The 22,676-nt window shown below is 43.8% G+C and overlaps 1 protein-coding gene across 5 annotated transcripts in view; it reads left to right on the forward strand.

Moving 5' to 3' along the window:
- HTR4 (5-hydroxytryptamine receptor 4) overlaps nt 1-22,676 on the forward strand; it is a 303,769-nt gene that overhangs the window by 230,416 nt on the left and 50,677 nt on the right. The window contains exon 6 of one of the 5 annotated variants that reach the window (XM_077327108.1): nt 15,217-15,292. The exons of the other annotated variants lie outside the window; for them this stretch is intronic. Within the exon in view, the coding sequence (XP_077183223.1) occupies nt 15,217-15,277 (61 nt within the window). The 3' untranslated portion in view covers nt 15,278-15,292. The remainder of the gene's footprint in view (nt 1-15,216; nt 15,293-22,676) is intronic. 5 annotated transcript variants of the gene reach the window in all.

Below are 22,676 nucleotides of genomic sequence, written 5' to 3' on the forward strand. Positions count from 1 at the left end.
CTGGATCCCTGGGGCTCCATAATAGTTCCCAAGGTGATCCCTGAGCTTTCCTCTATATACAACATTAATGGACTTGGCCACAAGCTGTTCCTGGCTTTGCCATCAAAGCAGGGAACGGTCTACTTCCAATGACTTGGGGGTGACATTCTCACATGATTATCATGCCAGGGAAAACAGGGAAACTTGGATTTTAGTAAAGCTTTTGACAAGGTTCCCCATGATGTTCTGATGGATAAATTGAAGGACTGCAATCTGGATTTTCAGATAGTTAGGTGGATAGGGAATTGGTTAGAGAACCGCACTCAAAGAGTTGTTGTCAATGGTGTTTCATCAGACTGGAGAGAGGTGAGTAGCGGGGTACCTCAGGGCTCGGTGCTCGGCCCGGTAATTTTTAACATATTTATTAATGATCTAGATGAGGGGGTGGAGGGACTACTCATCAAGTTTGCAGATGACACCAAATTGGGAGGACTGGCAAATACTCCGGAAGATAGAGACAGAGTTCAACGAGATCTGAATACAATGGAAAAATGGGCAAATGAGAACAAGATGCAATTTAATAAAGATAAGTGTAAAGTTCTGCATCTGGGTCAGAAAAATGAAAAGCATGCCTACTGGATGGGGGATACGTTTCTAGGTAGCACTGTGTGTGAACGAGACCTTGGGGTACTTGTGGATTGTAAACTAAACATGAGCAGGCAGTGTGATGCAGCGGTAAAAAAGGCAAATGCCATTTTGGGCTGTATCAACAGAGGCATCACATCAAAATCACAAGATGTCATAGTCCCATTGTATACGGCACTGGTCAGACCACACCTGGAGTACTGTGTGCAGTTCTGGAGGCCTCACTTCAAGAAGGACGTCGATAAAATTGAAAGGGTACAGAGGAGAGCGACAAAGATGATCTGGGTCCAAGGGACCAAGCCCTATGAAGATAGGTTGAGGGACTTGGGAATGTTCAGCCTGGAGAAAAGGAGGTTGAGAGGGGACATGATAGCCCTCTTTAAGTATTTGAAAGGTTGTCACTTGGAGGAGGGCAGGATGCTGTTTCTGCTGGCTGCAGAGGAGAGGACACGCAGTAATAGGTTTAAACTTCAAGTACAACGATATAGGCTAGATATCAGGAAAAAGTTTTTCACAGTCAGAGTAGTTCAGCAGTGGAATAGGCTGCCTAAGGAGGTGGTGAGCTCCCCCTCACTGGCAGTCTTCAAGCAAAGGTTGGATACACACTTTTCTTGGATGCTTTAGGATGCTTAGGGATGATCCTGCGTTGAGCAGGGGGTTGGACTAGATGGCCTGTATGGCCCCTTCCAACTCTATGATTCTATGATTCTATTATTCCTACTCCTGCCTCAAACATTCTCCTTTCTCTCCCCCCCTTCAGTCCTCCTTGTGTGTGGCAGGGAGACATGGCCAGCCGACATCACTTCCAGCTCAGTTCTGGGGCAGCTAGGAGCCTGAAAAATATTTAGGGGTTGAAAAGGGCAACAGCAGCTCTTAAACTGAGGAGAAGGAGGCAAAGATTGACTAAGCCTTTCATTGAGTAGCAACAGTTTTCAAATTCAGTTTTCCCCACTGCTGAGGTTTTTCCAAAGCAGGCTCAGGTAATCCTGTTGCCATGTTCCTCTGCATAGTCTGTCATACAAGAGACCGAGGTGCAATAGGGTTTACACCAAAGCAGGCTTTCTCAACCAGGGTTTCATGAAAGGGCAAGAGTTGGTGGATGAGGTGAAGGAGGTGGGGACCCTAGGGGGAAGTGAACATGTCCTCATATAATTCCTTTTGAGATGGGGAGCCAAGGAAGCTTATAGCCAGAGGCGGATGTTGGATTTTTGTAGGGCAAACTTTAATAAACTCAGAGACATGATGAGCGTCATACCATGGATGAGAACGCTGGAAGGGAAGGGAGCATGTGAAGGGTGGGCGCTACTCAAACAAGAGCTATTGCATGCTCAATCCATGACTATCTCAGAAAGACGAAAACACTGCAGGAGCTCTAAGAAGCCTATTTGGATGAACAGAGAACTTCAAGAGGAACTAAGAAAGAAAAGGGAAATGTTCAGGAAATGGAGGGAAGGACAGAGCTCTAAAGAAGAGTACCTACAGGATACTAGGCACTGTAGATCAAACATCAGAAAGGCCAAAGCTGAGAGTAAGCTAAGATTGGCCAGGGAAGCCCACTGTAACAAGAAAAGATTTTTCAGTTATGTGAGGAGCAAACGTAAAGGAGTCAATAGGCCCACTGTTGGGTGCGGATGGACAAACTCTAACGGAGGATGCAAAGAAAGCAGAAAGGCTCAGCGCCTATTTTACATCTGTTTTTTCCCACAGGTCAAAAATATTTTAAACATTTATTGGGTGTTTACCTGCCACTCCCCTCCCGAAATGGCTAGTGATGGGCCTGGAGGGTGTGGGAAGGGGAGGGGCCTTGGGTGGGCATGTACACAGCTATCCTGCCCAACCATCCTTCCCAACCATATTCTGCCACTTCTGTTTTTTTTTCAAAACCTGAAGAATGATTCAGGGGTTTCTCAATAGTAAAAAAATTTGAGAAAGGCTGTACCAATTGATAATATTGTACAGGCTATGCTAGTCTGGGGTTGTCATTTTCTGCTCAAGAAAAGAATAGTGCCTTTATATTGATTGACTGATTGATATTTAAATTTATTGACCATCCCACCCAGCCAGGCTGGCTTGAGGCGGTTTACAATAAAACCCATAAAAACATAATAAAAGTTACACTAATATCAGTATAATCCTATCAATTCCCTCCCAAGCCATAACTCCAGACCCAGTTCTCCAGCCACCCACCAGCCTTGGGACAGGCTGTCTGCCTAGATGGATGGGCATCTAGGCTGCTGCAATTAGCGGCAACTTTGGCTTCTGCAATTAACCTTTGGCTACTGCAATTAGCAGTAAGCTCTGTATTTGGCTTTTGGTAACTAACTGATATCAAGTTCTCCTTATAAACTAAATTTTTGGTATTTCGTATAGTTAGTTGAGACCTTATCCTCTGAGGAAAACCACAATTTTTTAATGTTTCTGGACAGCCAAACAAGATGAAGGTAAAGTAGCCCTTTAAACAATTTTAATTGTCTGTCCTGAATACGTGGTGATCTGAGGTGAAAGAAATTTTTATGTATTCTTTAAGCATTTTTGTTTGGTTATTACTTTACTATCAAGAAAGCCTGTTGCAGAGAAGGCAACGGGCGCTAGACCTGGGCCCGGTCTGCCAGCGGAGCCACCATACCTCATCAATGCGTAGGCGGTGGCTGGCCCTGTAGAGGGAGAGGGCAGCCACCCCAAGGCTGGCCACCCCTCCTGTGGCTGTGCTGAGCAGCAGTCACGGCAAGGTTCTGGAGGTCTGGCTCTGTTGGTGGCAAGGCTGTGTGTGGTAGTAAGCGCCCCAAGGTGACATGCGGCCTGCTTGTGGGAGTGGGTCCTCTAGGCGCGAAGCTGGCCATACCCTGATTGGCCTGTGAAGCATGTTTGGCCAGAAACTGAGTCTGGACACAGGCCCGACATGCTCTGCCCAGGAGGGCTCTTTCCAAATATTAGAGCCACAAAGTGGTAAAGATATTTTAGGTGTTAGGTAAAGGGAGAATTAATATTCCTGTTTAAAACTGCACCTTCAAAATGACTTTTCTATTATATTTTAAGCATTCATAGACACATACCCTTTGTCAATATGTGAAGTATCATTCACCATTGGACAGAGTTATTATATGTGACAATACGGGTCCTGCAGACAACTTATTGTGATAATACGGAATGTATCATTTATACAGCTAGCCCAGCTCCAAAATCTCTAGATCCCTAGTTTATTTAATTAAGTATTTATACCATGCTTTAATGCTCACTAGGGACCCAAACCACCTTATTTATTAATATATAGGCTGAGGCTCCCAGCAAGCTGGCTTGTGGAGAGTCACAGATAAAAATCCCAATAAAAACATATAATATTTTCCCATTAAAACACCCATTAAAAAAACATGTGGCGGTGACAATTCCAAAATTCCATAGCTTAGCTATCATCTGGTATTAGAGGGGCCCTCAGCTCATCCAGGAGTTCATTCCACCAGGTCAGGTTCAGGAGTAAAATAGCTCTGGCCCTGGTTGAGGCCAACCGAACTTCGCTGGGGCCTGAAATCACCAGCAAGTTACTACCGACAGAGTGCAAAGCCCCGTAGGGGGCACAAGGCGATAGGCGGCCCCTCATATCATAGAATCATAGAATCATAGAGTTGGAAGGGGCCATACAGGCCATCTAGTCCAACCCCCTGCTCAACGCAGGATTAGCCCTAAGCATCCTAAAGCATCCAAGAAAAGTGTGTATCCAACCTTTGCTTGAAGACTTCCAGTGAGGGGGAGCTCACCACCTCCTTAGGCAGCCTATTCCACTGCTGAACTACTCTGACTGTGAAAATTTTTTTTCCTGATATCTAGCCTATATCGTTGTACTTGTAGTTTAAACCCATTACTGCGTGTCCTCTCCTCTGCAGCCAGCAGAAACAGCATCCTGCCCTCCTCCAAGTGACAACCTTTCAAATACTTAAAGAGGGCTATCATGTCCCCTCTCAACCTCCTTTTCTCCAGGCTGAACATTCCCAAGTGGGTCCCAGTCCGCAAAGGGCCTTAATGGTTAAAATCAAACCTTGCACCAGATCCAGGCTGCAACTAGCAACCAATGCAGCTGTCTCAGCACTGACTGGATATGGGCCCTCCAAAGTACTCCTGTGAGGACCCTCACAACCGCATTCTACACCAGTTGCAGTTTCTGCATCAGGGACAAAGGCAGGCTCGTGTAGAGCGAGTTACAGAAGTCAGTTCTGGAGGTGACAGTCACATGGATCACTGTGGTCAGGTTCTTGGGAGACAGGTAAGGCGCTAGTAGCCTTGCCTGACAAAGGTGGTAAAACACCTGTTGGGCTACTGTAGTGACTTGCGCCTCTATGGATAGTGAGGCATCCAGAGTCACTCCCAAATTCTTGGCCTGGGTTGTGATGGCCAGTTGCATCCTGGCCAGGATGGGCAAATATGCTTCCTGGCCTGCCTCCTTCCTTCCCAACCACAGGACCTCCATCTTGAAGGGGTTGAGTTTTAGGCGACTCTGCTCTAACCATCTAGTTACAGCTTCCAAATCTGGCAATTGATTCCAGGGTGGATCCCGGCTGGCTGTCCATGAGGAGATAGAGTTGGGTGTCATCCACATATTGCTGACAGCCCAGCCCAAAACTCTGAACCAAAATAAAAAAGGCAAAAGATATATAAATCTCTCCAATTTTACTGGATATTTTTCTTATTTCAATCTGTCAGGAACCAAAATGAGGTCCCAGGTATTCTTGTCCAACTTTCTGTATCTTCCTCAGTGATTGCCAATCAATAACTACAACTAGGCAGTATCAGAATTATTAACCTAAATAACATGAATATATACATTCAGTTATGCAAACCCAACATATCTGTATTCACAGTAACAGTTATCACACATCACTTAGGATAAACTCAAAAGTAATATAGTTATAAAGCAAGAAGCTCTGCTGTCTTGGAACCATTTCCTCTCATGTGCCCAGTCACTGTTACCTAAAGCCATTGTTTAAAACACTCCCTGATTACATAGGTGTTATCACTCTATGTTGATTAAAGGGCCAGCAGATGGTCAAGCTTAATTACAATCTTATAGAATGCAATTAAAGTCCATATTTAAGTTCAGTCCATTAGGGGCTGTCGTATCCAAACAAAAAATAAAATTACTTTCTCTTAATTGAAGACTTGCTTGTGAGTGCATTCTACCAACAATCCAGGTTTCAAAGTTTCCAATCCAAAAAATCTGAACTCCTCCATATTGTGCTACTGTTCTATCCAGTGTTGCACAAGGGGAGCATCCAGGATCTGGTTTCTGAGGCGGCATCTGTGTTCCTGAATTCTGATTTTTAATTCACAACTAATAATAAGAGAATAATATGATTTGTCACATTCCACCAATAGATACTCACTGTGTCCTCAAGGAAGCACCGTATTTTTATAACTACTATGGCATAAATAAAGCAAACTCAAGAGAATACATTTCCTGTTCTTAGAGCCTTGCAAAACTCAAGATGACCTAAGTACCTTCCTAAAAAAGCAGCAATCATGTGGGAAGTTGTATATCTCATCCTTTGCTGCAGTCCAGGATAGTATAGCATAATATCCTCAAATCCATGTTGGTCTGGGACCTGCACTTTGCAGGGGACAACACTGTTAATCATTTAATTTTAGATGTCACAGAGTTAAAAAAAAAACTATTAAAGGGTGCTTTACAAAACTTATTTATGACATATTGAGAAAGATTAGCTTTTTCACAATGCAGTGTCTCTGGGGTAAAACATGACAACTTTGTAATTTTATGCCTAAGTAGTTACTTTGGAAAGTTGCGTTCTTTTGGGCACACAGTTAAAGCAGTTAAGTTTTGTGGCCTGCAGTAAACAAACAAATGAGGTATTCATCTTCAATCCAGTGTGTTGATTCTGCTTAAGGCAGTCCCATGTCAGGTATTTATTTAGAAAAAATTTACACTGAAGATTTTCAAATTACTGTTCTAAATCAGATATTATTCATTGTTGGCCCTTTTTTGAATAAAGCAATACAGAGACAGGTTTCATACAATGAATTTCCTTCCATCAATAAGCCATCTCTGACATGCTATGGTCATTCCAAACAATGCCACTTCCCCCACTTGTGTGATCTTCTTTGAAGTTTTTTTAAAACCCATATAACACTTTAGTGCTATAAAGGCACCATTGAGATGCCTTGACTCAATTGTGGTGCTATAGCACTAAAGTGCTATATGGGTTTAGTGATACAGCACTCAGATTTGAATGTTCCAAAACAATTTTAAAAGGCCCCAGAAGATTGTAAAAAAAGGGCGAGGGGGAAAGTTGCATTGTCAGAAGTATCATGGACATTTTAAAAAGTACATCATAGACCGTTTATGCACTAGAGGTTTCATGCCAGGCTGCAGGCTGGAGTTTTAGTCATGGCAGGTTGCCCCACCACTTCCTGCACCCACATGGGGGAGCACTTGGCCCATTGTGTCTCATCCACCCCCTATTTGTGCTCCTGCATGAGAGGTGGGGCAGTGAAGTTCTCAGTGCATAAACGGTCATAGTGATTAAGAAGTGCATGAAGGGGTAGAAAATGGAAGAAAACAGTTTCACTCTAAAGAGGCTCAGCCACACTTTGCTAACTTAATGCAAGTGGGTTTGTATGAACAAGTAAAAAAAATTCAGCTAACAACTGGTTACTAAAATAGGTCTGTCTGAAGTGACAGAAAAATTCACTAGCAAATGAAAGACATTTCTGGAGAGTCTGTATGCTGTGGAGAAGAAAACAATGACAGGAGGCTGGTCAAGATAGGGTGATTAAAAATTATATTTGCTTTTTAGTCACATATTTTCCTTCACTGTGCCCTTAAATGGAAGTTCAAAAAATACTGCCACAAGCATTATTACACTGCCAGAAACTCTCCCAGACCTGACTTAGTGGGTTCAGATCTGACAATCAAAGGTAATTTTATTTTGATTAGTTACCCTTCTGAGGTTAATGAACAAGTTGTGCTTGGATTAGTTATTCTCCAGATGCACATACCCTGGATTTTAACAAAATACACTAGGACCCAGGAGGTGAAAGCAGCCTTCTCATTTGGCACAAAGAAGAATACAATGGCTGAAAAACATTTTTTAAAAGTAAATCTTTTTATCTGCTTCTGACACTCCTTGTCCTTTTGCAATTGACAGCTGGTCTGCCCACACCTCCCACCATCTCTTCCTAAGTAACAAATTCTGGAGAGATAGTCATGTTCATCTGTTATAGCAAAAACAGAAAGAGATTGAAGTCTAACTGATTTGTTGAAGCATAAAGTTTCCTAGACTGAAAATCCCTTCATTGCCCTCAATAAGTAAGGTCAGCTATAAGTAAACAAATACATAAAATCAATTGTATCCTAAATTGGTAGAGAAGCAAATAGAAGAATAGTTGGGTTCTTTGTACCTCGCCAAAGGAATCTCAAAGTGGCTTACAATCGCCCACCTTTCCTTTCCCCAGCTGGCTATAAAGAAAAGTGTAAACAACAGTATTCTGAATGTGTGAAATACAAGCTGTAACATTTCCATGTAAAACTCACATTCCTAGCCTAACCTACTTCATAGAGTTGTTGAAAGAATAAAATGAAGGAGAGGAGAACATGTAAGCCCAACTGAATCCAGGATCACTGGGAGTGCAGCAACCTCTCCCCCAATCTCCTGCAAGACATTGGCCCCTTTCAGTCTATGAACCGTACCCATTTACTGTTCCACTTATCTGGTAAAAGTAGTGTCTCTCTCTGATCTGCTTAAAGAGACATCCCTCTCTTGTCATGGTTCAAGTTCAAAGTATAGCTAAAGGAGTCATGCAACATTTCATTTTTCAAAAACATTTTAATGTGGATGACAGGTTCCCTGGAAACTGTATGTCTCAGAGCATCTTGTGTCTAGGAGCAAGTAGGTCTTGTACAGGTAGTTTTGAGGGAGTGATACACCTTTCACTCACTCATATACTCTACCACAGCCTCTGACATACAGATTCAGGGTTCCAGGTAGGTCAGGCAGCCAGAATTCACCACCTGTCTCATCTATGTTTAATAGGTAGAGAAACTTTAACCTTTTACACACATAATCTCCCTGTCTTCTCTTTTCCAGAGACAACCAGACAAGGCAGCCGAGTTCCCTATGTCAATCAGACTTCCTCCAAATACTTCACAAAGCTGTTGGGGCTGGGCATTAAGCACTGCCCTGTTTGGTTTATGATGCCACCAAATCAAATCAAATTTATTTACTACAGCACTGCGGCCAGATAAAACAGCAAAGAACACTGCTCAGCAGAAATTACATAATCTGGGAACAGATACAAAATTTAAAAATATTAAAGTTGCATGATTACATTATTAAAAAATTGCATAGTAAAATTCCTCTAAAACACCTTTAATTATAGTTAAGTTGTCTTTCCTGCATGCTAAGCACATGAGCACAAAATTTAGCAACTGCTTAATAGTATGGACCTTACTATTCCACAGGAGAAATCTTTTCCTTTGTTTTAGCTGTTGGAGGAATCCCTGAGTAATAGGAGGATTAATTTATTTCTCAGAGTTGAAGCTAAGGCACTCTATCTCCCCAGAATTACAGGGGCAGAGTCTTTCAGCTACTGGGGTTTTCTTGAAGCAGCCCACCAGCAGAAGTTAACGCAGAGCATCTTGCTAGTATAAATGCTCTCCTATAGTATTTTGTTTCCAAACAGGAGAGAGAGTCTGCTGAGGCTTGAATATATCTGGAACACAGTGGTGCGCCATACCTAGGGGAGCGAGAAAGATCAGTTTGATGCTCTGTGTCCTCAATCCCTTGTTTCACTACAATTTTTGCCTGATCGTATCCTATCCCAAGAAGTGAAAGTGAGGAAAAGCCCAGTTTTATCATTTCCCTCTCAGTGGCCAAAAGCCACCAGGATTTAAAATTGTCACAGGGGATTGAAGGAAGTAAGCCAGCTGTGGCCCAGTGCACCTTTAACCATAGATGAAGTAACTGCTTTAGCTTTGAATTTTGGTAACCCTGTCTCTAAACGTATCCATGAATTTGAAACACAGTTTGGAACCTGAAGTAACACTGAGAAATTTTGTTTGCACCCACTCAAGCAGGGCAAAGCAAGAGGTTGGTCAGCCTAATAAGGTCCCATAAGCCATTTGAGCTATTGTCTGAGATTGAAAGAGTTCGAGCACTGCTGGAACAAAATAGGCTCCATTGGAGCAATGAAATTTAAGTATATTGAGCACACTTCTCTCTCCTATATTTGCAAGCTGTCTGCAGTGTTCATGCCTTGATCCTGAAGCCTGAAAAGTAACTCCCAGGTATTTGAAGTACCACCTGTTCTAATCTCTTTCCAGCTAAACACCAGGTCCTAACTCTGGGGCAACTGCTGAAGGCCATTACCTTGGTTTTTAATTAATTTATTACCAGGGCTTCTTTCTCACTGTATTTCTCCAGGCCTGCCAGGGCACTATTTAGACTGACAGGTTTCTGGACAATAAGACCACATCATTGGAATGTGGAGAGCAGGAAGGAGAGCAGGAATGTGCTGACCTGCTAGTTTAGGCGGGTGACAGTCTATGGGCTCAAGGTAGCTCTCTAAGTCATTAATATAAAAAAATGTAGGGGCCAGTAAACAGCCTTGGCTGACCCCTTTATGAGTTTTAATCTGCTCTGTTAGGTGACCTTTCCTATCACATCTGTCTCTGAGTGTGATCTGCTCATATATAGATCATATCAGAAAACTGAGTCTTTTATCGATTGTGGAAGCTTCCAGATTCTTCCATAATCTGGGCCTTGAAATGGAATCAAATGCAGCCTTGAAATCTACAAAGGCTGCATATAATGAGGTCACACTCCGAGGAATATTTTTCGACCAGATGTTGTAGTGCTAGACAGTACTCTAGAGTACCTCTGCCCTCTGCAAACCTTGCTTGCATAGGTACAATGAACCTTTCCTGTTCCAGTCATAAAATAAATTTATTCAACAGGTGTCTGGTGTACAGTTTGCTAACAACACTTAGCAAGCTTATTGGCCTATAATTGGCAGGATCATCTCTCTTCCCTTTTTTCAAGAAAGGGATCAAAACAGCCATTTCCAAGTCTCGAGGTATCTTTCCAGTGAAGTCAATGTGAATGCAGATGGTAGATAGGGAGTCCACCAGTCCTTGAATTCTTTAAGAAGTTCTGAATAGATGCTATCCCACCCAAGGGGTTTCCCTTTCCTTAGTCTCTCAATATGTGCAACTATCTCACTTGGGGAAATGGGGGCCCATTTGGGTAGGTCATCAGGATCTGGAGTTTGCATAGGATAGAGGGAAACATCTATATTATTTTAAAATAGGTAACCCAACTGGAATGATTGAATCAAATGGGGATAGGCTCTGTCCTATCATGATTAGTGATTATCTTCCAAAATAAGGATGGGGTTTTGTCTCTAATTGCCTGAATTAAGATTCTCCACTGCATCCCTGTGAACTCTTTTTTCTTTCGGATAACTAATTTTTATAGCTTTTTTTTTTTGAGCCAACATGCTTTCCCAGGCTTCATCACTTGGGTTCCCTAGAGCTTTAGCAAAGTTTGTATAAGGCTTTCTAAGATTTTTTTGTTTTTGTTTTTTGCAGTCATACATTCTCTATCGAACCACGGTTTAGAGATCCTGGAGCCCTTTCTTCTGCTATCCCTTTTCTGAGCAGCTTTAAACAAAATACACCCCAAATTTAAGATGACAGCTTCAAGATGTGTTACCGGATTGTGATTTTCTGCAGGATTGGCACAGGCCGATCTAAAAGGCTGCAGATCATGGCTATCAAGAGCTTCCTTTACAGAAGACTATAGTTGGGGGACCACTTCACTCTACACCTTGTCCTAGAGTACATCTAGTTCTATTGGCCACAGTGTTTCTAGGTGAGGTGGTGTGGAAATCTGCAGAAATAGAGGGAAATGATCTCCTTCTAATATAGGGAAGAATTTGAAAGTTTCTAACTTGCACTAATAGGGATGAGCAAACTAGGATATAATCTATGGTGTTACATCTGGAGCCTGCCATATACATATAAGCCCCCGGATGATCAGGTTGTACCAAACCATTGAATATATATAGAATATATTTTAAAGTGAAACTCATGAGGCAAGACCCCACAAATTTTGAATGTTGGTCCTTAAAAATTCTTGGTAGGGGAAAACAGACTAATGCATCTTTGAGATCTTTAATCAATGCTGGAATTTTTTTTCCCAAGGGGAAAATAATCAGGCTCTAAACATGCATTTAAGTCTCCTGCCATCACTGTTCTAGCCTTGGGATCCTCCAATAACAAATAGGATATGTAACACTCTAGTTTGACCCAGATCTCCTTCACTTCTTTTTTCTTCCTCCCTGGAGGCAAGTAAACATTTATAAACAAAATAAACCGTCTCTCCCAACCAAGATGTGCTGCCATCGCAAAAGGCTTGAGTTGTGCAACTTCTGTGCCTTTGACTTTTAATTGAGTTGAAATTTTAAAAAATCTAAACCTCCCTTCAATCTACCTGGCCCTATCCCTGGCAGAGCTGCTAATTCGAAAGCATGATAATCATTCAAAATTAGGGGCACATCAATCCAGATCTCCTGTAAGGCAATAATGTCATAATTTCTCCTGAAAAAAGGAATACTCGGGCCCTCAGCAAGGCAATGGAACCACCCTGCAACATTCCATGATAAGATGTCTAAGGTGTTATTGATAGCTTTGGTATGTTTTCCTTCAACTAGTAATGCAGAGAAGGCTGTTTTTTTTTGGGGGGGGGTTCACCACAGATTCCACTGTTCTCACCGTCATCTGTATTTTGGGGGTCTTCCACCTGTGCTGTAATCCCCTCTGAGATTGCCAAGGTAATATGTGTTCCAATAATATCCAAAGTATGATAAGAGGGGGAGATTGGTGACATATCTATTGGCAGCTTGATTTCCTCTGCCCTCTTGGGGTGGTTTTTAAATAAAGAACAAGCGGAAGCTCTGGCTATACCATTTGAGGGCCTTTGCAATTCTCCTGTGTTTGTAACATCATAATCCATGTTTTCCAGCTCTAATAGTTCCTGAGCCAGAGATTTGGCATTGAGCTGATTTTGGAGATTTTGGCTAGAAAATATGTTACAGAGGACCCATGTCAAGTTTGTAATCGTCCCCAATACTAGCTGCTGTGGTGGAGTTAGGGGTTCCATAGTTTTCACTTCTTGTATTTTTATTTCAAGGTCTTTTCCTTTCATCCCCATCTTATTTACCTTTGCCTTCACTTCTTCAAGATGGCGGGCTGGCTCTGGTTTCTTCAAACTCACATTCATCATTGAGCAGAAGGTTGATTCCAAGCCATAGGCAGAACTGAAGTTGCACACAAGGGTTTGCATAATATTGTGTGTGTGTGTGTGTGTGTGTATACAGGAGTACATTCCCTTCCCTCCCTCCCTTGGGAAGGTGATGACTCGGGTTCCAATGGGAGAACTAACAATTCTACAATCTAAGTACAAAGCACAGGGAGGCACAGGCAGTGTGTGTGTGTGTGGGGGGGGGGAGATAACTCAGGGAAATTTTTGTGTGGGAACTGAATGTCATAAACTACAGAGGAATTCAGCCTTGAGGTGCAAAGCAGAAACAAGAACAGGGAAGCATCACAAGCCTGGCAACATCAGACAGCTCTAATAATCAATCACAATCAATGTGACAGAATTCCGGGGATTCTGACAGGCTGGCCCTTTAATTATACATCTTGGCTTAGTTTGGGGATTTCTTAGTGTGCAGAGAGGAGGACATTCACTATCCATGAAGACCTTAGTGGGGAAGATTTGAAAATTCCTTAAATACCTTCATCTACTCAAAAGTAGAGCGGGAATATTGCCAAATGCAAAAGTGATCATTAGTATCTTAAGGAAAGGCTTGCTTAGTAACCATTGCATAATCACAATCCCCAGACCAGCAACATTGTTATCAGAAATCTGACTTGGGGAGCATGCCACTTCTTCTCTGCAGTCCCATCTGCCTACATTTGCTCTTAAATTGCCAATAAGTAGTGCCACCATTCGAGGCTGAAGAAGCCAAATGTTTTTACTAGATGTTGGGTAAGGCAGTGGTCCGCAACCTTTTTTAGGCTGCGGACCGATGGGTGTGGGAAGGCGATCCGGCGGCCGTGCATGCGTGGTCGCATGCACAGCCATTTCGAGCATGCGCACATGCATGGCCGTTTCACGCATGCGTGTTTATGCCATGCGCTGCAGCAAGCGTGCATGCAGCCATTCATTGCACAAACACGCATGTGCAGCCCGAGCACACATGCATGTTTGTGCATGCGGCTGCACTTTCCACTCCCCCTCCTACCGCAAAAAGAAGCTTGCGGCCTGCGGGGGGCGGGGAGAGGGAGCTGTGGCCCAGTGCCGGGGCCTTCGCGGCCCGGCACTGGGCCGTAGCACGGTGGTTGGGGACCACCAGGGTAAGGCATAGCTGGAATTTGCCTGGAATCAGAGAATTATCTTCCCAAGATGGCGTTTTCTTTTAAAGTTCTTAGAGCATTATCAGGTATTGCCACCGTTTATTGATATGTATATGTATAACAGCTGAGGCTTTGCAAATGTGTGTGAATGCAAATGTGCATTTCTTTCCCTGGGACAGTAGGCACCCAGTCAGCAGGGTTAATGCAAACAAAAATAGTTAGCTTTTGTTCAAGGTTTATCCACAGCTTTGGAGTGAATGAGGGGGAGATCATGAAGCTTTTTTTTACAGTTGGGCTTTTAAACAATACTGAATTCAGGCATTCAGTATTCTTTGTTTCAGTGTTATGCTCTTCTTCTATCACACTTCATTCGGCTAGTCTGACTCTCACTGAACTGACCTAATGGCTGTTTTGAACGGTCCCTCGCGCTAACATTCTATCAGCTCCCATGGGTTGCTCTTAGAGAGTGGTGGAATCGAATCCATCCCTCACACAGGGCATCATAAATGATCATATTCCACAAGCAAAACAAATGTCCCTGCACCTGCGCTGTATTCAAGATAAGGAAGGCCTCTGTAGAGACTGCCACCACCACCCAGAAAGGAAAGAAGCAAGGAAAGTAGAAAGCATGGAGAATAGAATTTGTTTACAGTTTAAATTGCAATCTGAGTTTTAAAAAGAGCTTTCAAGATTATAATGCTTTGCTTTGATTGAGAATAAACATCATACTGTTGGTATTGGGTCTGTTCTGGAACATATGGAGAGCCTTATAAGTAATGGAACCATGGCAGCTCCGTTGAACACCATGAAGCAGTTGGAGGATATGAAAGTAGTTTGCGTGAGGGGAAACTAAAGCTGTTTCTCCCGGTGTACTGTGGTCACATGCAGGAAAGAGTTACTGCACATCTGGGAGGCATAATACTCTGATTGTGTTGTTCACCAACAAGCATAAAAACGTTGTTATGCATAGATGGAAACTAAATGCTTCTCTTCTAAAGGGGGAACAATACAGGGTAGTGCCACTGGGATTTTTCACATTCTCTAGGTATATTTTGGTGGGAGCTTAAATGACAAGTGAGGATAATTTTTCTTATTAACCGTCTGTATTTTTCTTTCCTTTCTTCCCTGTTCCCTTCACTATGTCTTGTCTTTCCCCCACTCACTAAAAGTGGCTGTTCCACTGTCTCCAAGTTTCTCCTGCTGTTCTGCAATAGACCAGTTCCTGTCTAACCCTGAACGTATTCTGTAAGTCTTTTATTTTATTACTGTAGCATTACTTGTGTGTATGTGTGCATATGCATATGAATATGTGTCTATATATATTAATTTTAATTGACTTCTTTAACCTTCCCATTATTCTGTGACTCAACTTTGGTAACGTGTGTAAGGGATTGCTGGATAAACAATGTGAGAAAGTTACAACAGAGAATTAAGCATGTCATTTCCTGACAACACAAGAGAGAACACAAAAACACCCTTTTTGTACTTGGCTGGGCTTGATTGCTGTTACACTCAGTGCTTTGTTTTAGAGATGCTTTGTTTTAGAGATGATTTCAAAGAAGTTTCAAGCATTTAGATGTCACAAACCAAAATCAAGAATGAGTCTTGTTCTGGAATTTCCGTCCGTCCTCCCCTGTCATTCTCATCCTTTTACAGAGAATCCAGTTTGAAGATTTACTGATTTAGGAAACTTTCAATCCAACTGCAAGTTGGATGCTAAGAAATTCATGTTTAGCTTCTGCCCACAGACTAGAATTCTATTACTCGTTAGGGATCATGAATCAAACCTGTCCATTCTCATCTGTGCATGTGAAATGGAAGGGAAAGGCAGCATATATTGAAGCCAATCCCATTATGAATAAATTCTGGGTTTTGCTGGTCAGCTAGGACACATTCACTAAAAGATGTACTGCTTGTAGTCAAGGACTATATTGCAACATCGTAGTTATGGCATTACAACCAAAAAAAGATGTAGAGAAACTGGAGTGTGTCCAGAGGAGGGCTACGAAGATGGTGAGAGGTTTGGAGACCTAGTTGTATGGGGAAAGGTTGAGGGAGCTTGGTCTGTTTATGATAATCAACTATTTGAGGGACTGTCGTACAGAAGATGGAGCAGACTTGTTTTCTGTTTCCCCAGAGAGACGGACCAGAATTAATGGGTTGAAATCAATTCAAAAGAATTTTTAGTTAAACATCCGGAAGAAGTTCCTGACAGAGTGGTTCCTCAGTGAAACAGACTTCCTTGGGAGGTGATGGGTTCTCCTTCTTTCGAAGCTTTTAAGCAGAGGCTAGATAGTCATCTGAAAGAAATTCAGATTTTATGAACTTAGGCAGATTGTGAGTGGGTGGGCAGGAAGGGCAGTGCCAATGTTTCTCTCTTATTGCCCTTCCTTGCACACCCAGGGAATTGCTGATCACCAACATGGGATGTTAGGTGAATTTCCTCCAGGCCAGGCTGGATTCTGGAGATTTTTTGTGGGGGTATTACTAGGGCATAAAATTGGTTTCACTGTGGGTGGGCAGGTAGTTGTGAGTTCCTGCACTGAGCAGGAGGGTGGACTCAGTGGTCCCCAACCCCGGCCCGGAGACCGGGATTGGTCCGTGGATCAGTCAGTACCAGGCTGTGGCTCCTCCTCCCCGGCTGCCTTGGGGGCTGCCCTGCTGCTCGGCTTCCCCCCAGTGGGCGGCGGGAAGTCAGGGGCGCTGGCAGGAAAGCAAGTGGAGCAGGGGCTCAGGCGGCAGTGCTGACATCCTTCGGCAAAAAACTACCCCCCCCCGAGCCTCAGTAAAATTGATCGATCCCCGGTGTTGACCGGTCCCCAGTGATAAAAAGGTTGGGGACCACTGGACTAGATGACGCTGGAGGTCCCTTCCAACTCTATGATTCTAAAATTCTAAGGAAACAAACAAACAAAAAACAGAATTCCTTCTGTATGATTATATGACTGATAGACTTAATCTCTATTGCTCATGTTGATTTTATTGTAAAAGTTGCAGTTTTCAAAAGCTTGAAAGCTTCAAGAACTGGAGCCACCCTCTATGCATGGAGAAATGTATTTTAAAAACCCTATGTTGGAATACAAAATCCATGAAATGAGCAGGTACAGAGTTTCCTGCTAATCAAGCATTAATTTTGGAAACAATCTGGTGGGTTTTATTAAACTTCCAGTTTTTATTTACTACCAGTGCAATACTTATCAGAATGGATTTAATCCAGAATTTTGATTTTTTTTAAAATCTATTCAAGTAGCCACAGAAAAATTGGATAAACTGCCAAAAATATTTGCCTTTTCCTTGTGGTTGCTAGAGGAGTTCTAGAACATCCACTTGGAATGCTGAATGGTGTCATTTCCTTTCTGAGATGCTACCACAATCCTTATTCATTGTTCCTTTTAATATTTGTGAAACAGCTTGGTGGGTGGAGAGTGTCCTGGGTGTCCGAGATGGAATAGGGCCAATCAGGGTGCGGCCAGGAAAGCTGGCCGCACCCTGATTGGCCCTTCCCCTCCAGCTCCTGCCCTCCGTTCCTGGAAGCTAGCCACTTTGCTCTCAGATGCACCTGGAGCCAACAGCAGGTACTGTGAGAGGGCCATAAGAGAAGGGTGGTGGTGGACGGGGCGAGCCCTCCAGGCCCCTAACGAGCTAATGACCTCCCACCCAGCCTGATCTTCCTGCTACGGAGCTCTGTCCTGGGCCTTCTAATGAGCTGCCCAGCCCCCACCTGGCTACAAGCTGCTCGAGCCACTTTGAGCCACGTGGCGGGGGGGCAGGGCGAGGCCCTTTCAAAGCCGTTCTTAGAAATGAACTTTGCAGCTAGTCTGTTAATAATGTGTAAATAAGAGAAACAAAACCATACCTTCCCTAGCAAGGGTAAGCATCCTCAGTATTTCAAAGATTTTCATGGCACAGGGTAATGAATCAAGATTTAATTTATGCCAGGATTAACAAGGTGAAGCCCTGGAACCTTTTCCAGTGAGCAGACTTAGCCTTAGCACTGATTTAATCATAACAAAGAGAAATGCTACCAGTCCTTGGAAGACTCTACAGCAATACAGCAATCCAGTCTCAGCCTGAATTGCAAGAGCGGCACATAGCATTTGCCGTTAACTTAGGCTTTATGCACACTACTAGGGGCAAAGCCCGTTGTCTCCAAGAATACAACGGGCGCTAGAGCTTGGCAGTGGGAAGAGGAAGGGGAGGAGTTGTCCAGTCTGTAAGGGCATGGGGTTGAATGTGTGTGTTGTGTGGGAGGTTGTGGTGGCATGGTGGCAAATGAGGGTATGGGTGTGGAGATATGGGTGTCAAGAACCTGTGGTGTGGAATGTTCGTTGAGTGTGGGAGAGGACTGACCTTTGGGAATTTTGTTATAGTGGTTACAGATAAGCTTTCCAGAGCCATGTCCTCAAATATGTGAAGGGAAAATCAGACTTGAGACTCTTCTTAGGGGAAGATTACATGGCAACCAATTCCTCCCAGTTCTGCGTCATTTCCCTTCTTGTGTGAATTAGGCCACATTCACTGAAATGGCCCTCTGCCCTAATACACATGGGGTAGTCACAGTACACAGGTGTCCACCCTTCTGTCTCCCATGTTTTCACTGTTGGTAAAATTTTATATGCCCACATGCTTCTTTCATGGTTGCTCCTTAGAAGAACGGATTTTTGTACCCTATTGCTTACTACCCAAAGGAGTCTCAAAGTGGTTTACAAACACCTTTTCCATTCGTCTCTCCACAGTAGTCAACCTGTGAGGTATGTGGGGTTGTGAGAGATCTGAGAGAACTGGGAATGGGCTGCAGTGACCCAGCAAGCCTCAGGTGTCTCAAAGCATTTTCCAATTGTCTTTCCTTTCTCTCCCCATAGTAGACTCCCCATGAGGGAGGTGGGGTTGAGAGCCTCACAGGGAAGCTGGCAACCGTAAGAGGAAGACTCTCTGTGCACAGCAGTCTTGACCTTAGTAAGGTTTTTTTATACTGTTTTTTTTATTTGCCAGGCCAAGGTTATTTGCCAGGCCGATAAGTCATTTCAGTGACTATGTGTCTCCAGACATTTACTTGTTCTATATTTACAGTTGCAGGCTGTAAATAATTATTTAGATCTTCCTGCACTTTCCAGACTCACAGTACTGATGCTGGTCTGCCTGTCTGAGCCCCAGAATACAAAAAGTTGCTAGTAAGGGCTGGCCATAACCCATAGGCCAGGAGGGACACTCCTGCACCACTCCCTACCAACTGCAGGCAAAATGGCTCCTTTGAAGGCTGGACTCTGAGGCATTGTATGATTTTTAAGTCCCACTTCCAAACCTCCAGGAATATTTCCAACCCAGGGGTAGCCAACCTCCAGGTGTGGCCTGGAGAGCTCCTGGAATTACAGCTCACCTGCAAAGTATAAAGATCAGCTCCCCAGGCAGAGAGGGCTACTTTGGACAGGGTTGTGGTAGAGAAGAAACATTTAAGGCTTCCCACACAGGTTGTTGTTGAATTGAAAAACTTGAGGCCTACTGCACAGGGTTGTTGTGTAGATGAAACAGGAGACAAAAGAGCCAGTTTCCTCTGCAGAATAATGCTGTGCAGTGGCCTCAAATCTGCAGAGAGTTGCAAAGAAGAAAGACACATGGCTTGGCTGTGTCTAACCTCCGGGCAGAACAGTATTTTAAGTGAGAAGGGGCTTTTCTGTGGCCTCCCTGTCAGGCAACTGTTTGGCAGAAGGGGAAAGTCCCCCCCCTCAAAAGGAAGGCCCTCGGGCTCCGCTGTGTTGCTCTTGGAAAGGCCTCCTTCCCTCAGTCAGGGCCTGTCAGAGGCTCCTTCGCAGCAGGCCTGAAGGGGGGAGGGGGAGCACTCTGCAGCCTCCTTCCAGCTCTGTCAGGGTTCTGAGGCAATTTGTAGTTGGACATGGCAGTTAGGACAGCCTTGGGGTGAAAAGGACTGGCGCAGCCTGTCCAAGCCTCCGTTCTCATCCTCCTTGGCAGTCCTGCTGACCTCCTCTCCCTGCGGTGGTCAGGAACAGACTGGCAGCCAGACTGGGCTGGGTGAATGGGATTTTGGTCTGTCCTGGTGAGGGGCTAATAGGAAGGTGCTTTGCGCGCCTCCCCATTGGCTGCTTAGCCCTGGATGGACATTCGGAGGGCCCAATCAGGAGCCGCTTTGCGCAGGAGTGGTTAAAGATGTTGGATATTATGCTGCTCATGTGCTGTAGCACTAATTTACAACTGCATATTCTTATGTGGATGAGGCAGCCTAATTGCAAATTATTTGGTATATGCAACTAAGACATCTAATAATATGTGGATGAAGCCTTACACTCAGCTGCTTGAGCTTCCTCTGATTAATATACAATATTATATTGTTCTGCATACCTAAGTGAGTTTTATTAGTTTTATTATTTCTGGGAGGGACAACCAGTTTACCATTAGATAAGACTTTTTCCACTTTTGGAATATGGAGGAGCCCCTGCAGTAATTTTTCAGGCTTGGAGGAGCTTCAAAAGTGATGTCAGCTGGCCATCTCACCCCCCTCCCCCCAGATATGGCATGTCACCGGAAGTGATATCATCACTCGTTTTATCAGGCAAGCTCGAGGAAAACTTGGGGGGTCGGAAGAGATTGGAGGTGATTTGAGGTGAGACTAGGCATGCAGGTTCCACGCCTTCCCGGGTGCAAAAACCACAGGAGAACAGACTCATGCATGGCAGGGGGAGCAGCGGAAGCAGCCAGTTCCCTAGCTTGTAGTCATGCCCATTAAGGCAGGAGGGGAAAGCTTCAGATCCCCCCAGAGTTCCCCTGATTGGGAATCCCTGCATTAGATTCTTAGGGTTCTGCCCCAGTGGAAAGAAAGCTGTCACTGGCCCAAGTAGTTAGGCACAGCTGGAACATGTTGCCAGAGTCTTGAATTGACATCCAATGCTAAGTGCAAATGAAAAAGAGTAGCAAGTAAATGCATTTAGCACCAACTTCAGAAGGCATTTGGTTCTAGCTTTTGATGCTGTGGACTTGTGGCTGCCATAAACGTACCAGATTCCATATGCTGAACTTATTCTTTTCCCTTTAGAATAGATCATATTTGTGGGATGGTAAGAGTTCAGACAAGAACACATTCATCAATTTGCCAGTGATAGAGCTTGGCCACATTTGTCAGAGTTTTCAAAGTCAAAACTTTGAATAGGCTCCAGTGTAGGAATATATCCAGGTTTCTAAAGTGGTTTTAGAACAGAGTGACTCATCAGAAATGAATTGGCACTAGTGGGGTACCAGTTATGATCAAATAATTGTGACAGGCTGGAATGGTTGCATGGGGAGGAGGGGAGCTATAGCCCATAAAGTGTCGCAACATTTTTCAAAAGCCAACCGGGTATGGCATGTCATGACTAAGATGACAGAGTGGGCTGTGATTCTGCCAAGGAAATAACTGAAGGTTGATCAAGCCCACTCGTTGCTCATTAGATCAATCATATTCGACAAAGGGCGTGACACTGTCTTCATTTTGTTTCTTTTTAAAGCAAAAGACAGACTTGCCATACTGAGATTTTTAAAAAGAAAGCAAATACTGTAAGTTTTTTCTTTATGAGTTCAGAAGGCAACAGTATTGATAAAATGAGATATGGAGTAGTTACAGCTGTTTTTAAAGAAAATTTAAAGAAAGAAGATATTTTATCCTTCAAAGACAATTTCTCCATTTAGACTGTTTGAACAACTTTGGTATAAAATACAGAGGAAATTGATAGTTTAAATGTATATTCAAAATAGTTTTTGTGGATGCCAAATTTGTTGTTAGGTGCGAAGCTGTGGACGACCCATCGTGACCCCATGGACAATGATCCTCCAGGCCTTCCTGTCCTCTACCATTCCTCGAAGTCCATTTAAGTTTGCACCAACTGCTTCAGTTACTAGTTGGATGCCAAATAGCAATAAACTATTCAAAATTGTGCTAATTTTCATTAAATCCATGTTCACAGCCACTCAGTTTTATTCTGGACTGGAGGCAAAGCCCGTTGCACCCAGGAATAAATTGGGCACTAGCACATATGCCTGCACTGTGACCTTCCTGGGTTCTGGCCCTCCTACCCTACCCTCCTTCCCCCTCCACCCACCCCCATGCTCTGTGCTATGTCTTGAGATCCAGAGTGGTGAAGTGGTTAAAGAGTAGCAGACTTAATCTCAATAGCTGTGATTGATTCCTGACTCCTCCTCCATATGCATCCAGCTTGATTGCCAACTTCCAGGTGGGGGCCAGGAAACCTTCAGGAAGATGAAAGAGAGAAAGGCAGGATAAAAGAGAGAAAAAGAGACAGAGAAAGAAAGAGATAAAGAAAGAGTGCAGAAGGAAAGGAGCAGGGAAGAAAGACATCCGTTCTTCTGGAGAAACAGCTGCTTTGGAGGGGAACTCCTCTCCCAACACTCATACAGCCGTGCCTATGCAGGTCACCACTGTTCCTACATTCCCATCAAATCTCACATCTTCCAAAGTCCAGGCCAGGCAGGCTGTGGAGGGGTGGGCTGCCACCTTTCCACCCCCCCACCTCTCAAAAGTCAGGTCAGCAAGGATGCAGGGGGGGGCTGCCACCTTCCTGCCCCCCCCCCCACATTTCCCAAAGACTGGGCCAGGCAGGGAACGATGGAGGGGCCAGTCTCCTTC

Source organism: Paroedura picta, chromosome 3 (genome assembly GCF_049243985.1).
Source record: "Paroedura picta isolate Pp20150507F chromosome 3, Ppicta_v3.0, whole genome shotgun sequence".
Classification (NCBI taxonomy): domain Eukaryota; kingdom Metazoa; phylum Chordata; class Lepidosauria; order Squamata; family Gekkonidae; genus Paroedura; species Paroedura picta.